This window comes from Doryrhamphus excisus, unplaced genomic scaffold (assembly GCF_030265055.1).
Source record: "Doryrhamphus excisus isolate RoL2022-K1 unplaced genomic scaffold, RoL_Dexc_1.0 HiC_scaffold_24, whole genome shotgun sequence".
Taxonomy (NCBI): Eukaryota; Metazoa; Chordata; class Actinopteri; order Syngnathiformes; family Syngnathidae; genus Doryrhamphus; species Doryrhamphus excisus.
The window spans coordinates 1,645,001-1,649,675 of NW_026652242.1; the positions used below are offsets into that span (position 1 = coordinate 1,645,001).

Consider the following 4,675-nt stretch of genomic DNA (forward strand, 5'->3'; position numbering starts at 1 on the left):
TTAGCCCTTAGCCCTAACCCTAGCCCTTAGCCATAGCCCTTAGCCCTAACCCTTAGCCCTAGCCTGACGTAACCCTAAAGCTAACCCTGTAGCCCTAACCCTAGCCCTAGCCTTAAACCTAACCCTCTAGCACTAACCCTCTAGCCCTAACCCTGTAAGGTTAACCATATTGGTAGGCTAACCCTAACCCTATGCCTCCATCTGGTGGCCACTTTAACTTACTGCTCCTCTACTTAGGAAATTCCGCCATCTAGTGGTCACTTAAAATTACTGCAACTTAACTTGGGAATTTCTGCTATCTAGTGGTCACCTAAAATTACTGCAACTTTGCCGGGGAAATTCCCCCATTTAGTGGTCACTTAAAATTACTGCAACTTAACCTGGGAATTTCCGCTATCTGGTGGTCACTTAAAATTACTGCAACTGTACTTGGGAATTTCCGCCATCTAGTGGTCTCTTAAAATCACTGCGACTTTGCCTGGGAAATTCCGCCATCTAGCGGTCACTTAAAATTACTGCACCTTTACTTGTGAATTTGGCCGGCTAACATTGTACTGTAACAGCCAGAGCAACCTTTACAGCCAAAGCATTAGTCATGGCACTCGTGTATGAATTGCATATCTTTTATCATCTATTCATTTATCCTGTGTTATTGTGCTACATGTATGAAGGCCATCATGTCATTTACTTGAACAAGTCTTCCTACCTGTGAAGAACGCCGACACCATGTTGTTGATGGTCTGCCAACACGATTACATGAGTCCTTCCCCGGGGGCCGACAGACTGCTGATGGACGCAAAAGGTTGAAGCTCCAGAAAATGCCGTCTTGTGCGTGCAATAGGTGAAACTGTCCACTGGAGAACCTATGGCATCAGATGACGCTCCCATTTGGAGCTCATGTTGGGATGGATGCAGAGGGATCCCACGGGCTGTTAAGCGACAAGCGGCTTTTCATCTGTAACAGAAGTTGTAAGATTAGCTGCTATTCCTTTGCTGTAATGAAATACTCAGTTTTATAAAATTCATTCCTGCATTGAATACTTATAATAATAATAATAATAATAATAATAATAATAATAATACATTTTATTTGTATAGCGCTTTTGAAAATACTCAAAGACACTTTACAGAAGAATGGAGTTGAATAAAGTATACAGAATAGAAGACACACCAAAATACAACATTCATTGGTTAATACACAGTTAAAACATGAGTAAAAGCGGGGCGGGGCACAGCAGTCAGATATAGAAGTTTAGACATTAAAAACAGATTTAAAGAGGTGGGTTTTGAGTTGTTTTTTGAAGGTGGGAAGGTCAGGGCAAGCACGGAGTGAATGGGGCAAAGAGTTCCAGAGGGTGGGGGCAGCGATGGAGAAGGCTCTGTCTCCCCAGGTTCGGAGCTTGGTTATTGTAATGATGCGGTCTACAGAAGTAAGTTTTTTAGGCGCCATGAAAAAATATGATTAATTAATTATGAGTGTGCTTTCTCTTCCGTTGTCACAATGATGCTCAAAGATAAAATCAGCGGCTTACACTCACCTAACAGATGCCTCGCCTCTGACGGCAACAAGTTCCGACACAAACTTAACACGCCATGCACGCGACATAACCACGACATCAAGGGATTTTCACGTCAAACGAAATATTTCCAAATAAACCACTTTTAGCTTCGGTTGTCATTGACTATGACGAGGGTAGCGAAACATACTTTTAAAAAATCGTTGTCAATTTGGGCCAAAGTCGTTCACATTATGTTATGGATTGCAAATGAACCGGTTGAAACAATTGCTTCCGTCATTTCGAGCAATCTGCGCGCCAATTATGTCCACAAAATGGCGACCTCGGCTCCAGCTCGTCAACTTCGACATCGTTTATATACTGTATATTGTCCTATTGTCGGAGCGAAACGCCACTATTCGTGCGCCAACGTGACTTAAAACTTTGATACTGACCTTGTAGCATTGCTTGTGCGGCGTCTGAGTTACATGGCAACTCCAGTGTTTTCCGTCAGGGTGTTGGAACGCCGACTCGATACCGAATTAAATTGGCGCCAATGAAAACGATGCTGATGCAAGACAAACCGTTTACTTCGGCACTTCTCCACGGTCGTGGCGGTGTTAACTGTCACTATTTTCAGCCCCAAACCGTGGTAAGGGGCGGCCTGACTTCGTCAGAGAAAGACAGATGGTTGCCTGCTGCTTCCGGTGTTGTGCCGAGTTTTGCATGCCTGCCGGAATATGCATCCACCTCGCGGGAGCGCGCACGCTCACTTAAAACCGAAAATATGTGACGCTGCGGGCTTTTTTCGCCACAGGACTTCAGATTAACGTAGATATTATACTTTTTGTCTGTTTTATCAGTTACTATGAGATACCTAAAGCACACAGTATATGAAAACTTTGATTTATTGGCTTGGTATTTGTTAGGTATGTCAAGCATTTGACGCATGCGTATCCAGGAATACGGTGAGTGGAGCGGGTTAGACATTTACAATGTAATTGTGGCGCTTTGTAACACAGTTCTTCTGCCATTTAGGTATTTCTGCATAACTAATGACAAATATGACCAAACCAACCAAACCACAAGGAAGAGTTGTTAACAGACAGTGAATGAGGCATGATGCAACAGTCGATCTCACCCGTTTGACATACTTTGGACTGTAAAATGAAAAATAAAAGTGTTGAACTTGGGGGCTCCACTCATTCATTCATTATGTGGAAACACAATGGTTATTTGGTGAATTTTATATTCCCCATCAACAAATATGGGTGCATGCATTCTATGGCAGGGCAGATTTTTGACCTGCCGAGATTTGCATCCACCCCTATTTGGGCTGAGATCACTTCTACATGTCTATAGTTCACATGATTTACTTTAAAGACATCCACCTATCAAGTGGACTTCATCTTTGGACCAAAAAATTTTCCCATCAGCAAATAGGGGGTGCATGCATTTTACGGCAGGGCGGATTTTGACCTGCCGAGATTTGCATGCACCCCCTATTTGGACTAAGATGAGTTCTACATGTCTATCATTTGAACAAAAAAGTTCCCTAACAGCAAATATGGGGTGCATGCATTCTACAGCGGGTGGATTTTGACCTGCCGAGATTTGCATGCACCCCCCACTTGGACCAGTATAACTGCTACATGTCTATAGTTCACATTATTTACTTTAAATACATCCATCTCTCATGTGGATGTCATCATTTGAAAAAAAAAGTTCCCATATTGGAAATATTGTCACGCTGCACAGTGACATGTGTTACCTTGTGTGTCGGGTTGGGGGTACGCCCAGTTCATGTGGTTATTAGGACTCTTACTGCTCTCTGTGTGCATCTACAGATGTGGACCTCCTTGGAGTTGGGCGGAGCTACCTGACGGGCGCAGCTGCTGACAATCAAGCTAATTTCCGGTTCCCTTCTTTAGGCACTGAGCTGCGGCAGGAGGGTGCTGGATTATTCCTTTGTGGACGTGACAGACTAATTCCTGTACCTCCTCCAGCGTTACACACGCCTCGGCCACGCACCCTCCTACCCGTCCGGTAGCCCGCTGGCCTCTAAGACTGCTCTGTTCTTCCTTGTATTTTGTGTTGTGCCTGCGTGCACCCTTCCACGGAGCTCCCTTTTTTGTGCTCCGGCGCCTTTTGTTTATTGGGTCTCCTCACCTGAACTATTAAAGCAGCTTGACCTTACCTGAGCTTGCTGTGTCCTGCATCTTGGGATCCACCCTCTCCGCCACACAGTCAGAACGTGATAAATATGGGGTGCATGCATTTTACGGCAGGGCAGATTTTTGACCTGCCGAGATTTGCATGCACCCCCTATTTGGACCAGCGTAATTTCTACATGTCTATAGTTCACATGATTTACTTTAAAGACATCCATCTCTCATGTGGACTTCATCTTTGGACCAAAAAAGTTCCCATGTTGGAAATATGGGTTGCATGCATTTTACGGCAGGGCGTAATGTAATGAGCAATGTTGGGGGAGGGCACTCAGAAGGTGCTGTATGTGTGTCTTTTGCACACTGGCTGTACAAAAAATATTACTGGCCAAGCTAGTTACTGCTGGCTCATATTGAGGTCATGACCCTTTTCTTGCATTTTAACAAAGAAAGATTTCACACACTCACAAACACAAACTCTGTTTTTAGGAGTCTTTGGGGTCTTCATATAAATCCAGTCCTGATTTGAGAAGTCCAGATATAATAGTTTTTGAAGTGGAGCAGGTCTAAAATGAACTAGATGGAAAGAAAATGTGCAAATGTGACTTTATTCACAAATACAATAGTCACCTTCAGGAAAGTGCAATGTCTTACATGAAATGTTTTCACATTAAGAAGTGTCACCAAATACAGACCGAAAACACTAAGATTCATCATTATGTGACCTTCAATTCTATCTTATGTATATTTAAGTACTGTATCGGAAGCCAACTTCAGCATCGTAACATACTGTTGGAAAAATAATTATTCTCATATATATATTTCTTCTGAATCCAAATTGCGTAGTTTACATCCATCTTGTGTTCATTACACAGGTGTCAGAATGTACTGTCTGCCAGGCGGCTCAGCATACCATAAAGCACAATGTCCAGCATATTCCCATAAAGGTATCATTTGTTCTATTACTTTGTCCTCACTAGGGTCGCGGGTGTTCTGGTTGGTGTCAAAGCT

The 4,675-nt window shown here is 43.3% G+C and overlaps 1 protein-coding gene across 6 annotated transcripts in view; it reads right to left on the bottom strand.

The window, feature by feature from the left end:
• The window catches only part of LOC131111058 (uncharacterized), a 36,131-nt gene extending 33,923 nt beyond the window's left edge, over positions 1–2,208 (bottom strand). For 4 of the 6 annotated variants that reach the window (XR_009121079.1, XM_058064037.1, XM_058064035.1 and 1 more), the window contains exons 1-2: positions 1,952–2,208; positions 707–955 (exon numbers count right to left, since the gene is read on the bottom strand). Coding sequence is in view for 1 of the 6 variants with exons in the window: in XM_058064037.1 (XP_057920020.1) it covers positions 707–728 (22 nt within the window). In the remaining 5 variants the exon portion in view is untranslated. The remainder of the gene's footprint in view (positions 1–706; positions 956–1,951) is intronic. The other 2 variants (XM_058064032.1, XM_058064033.1) reach the window with 2 other exon arrangements.
• Between the last annotated feature and the right edge of the window lie 2,467 nt (positions 2,209–4,675).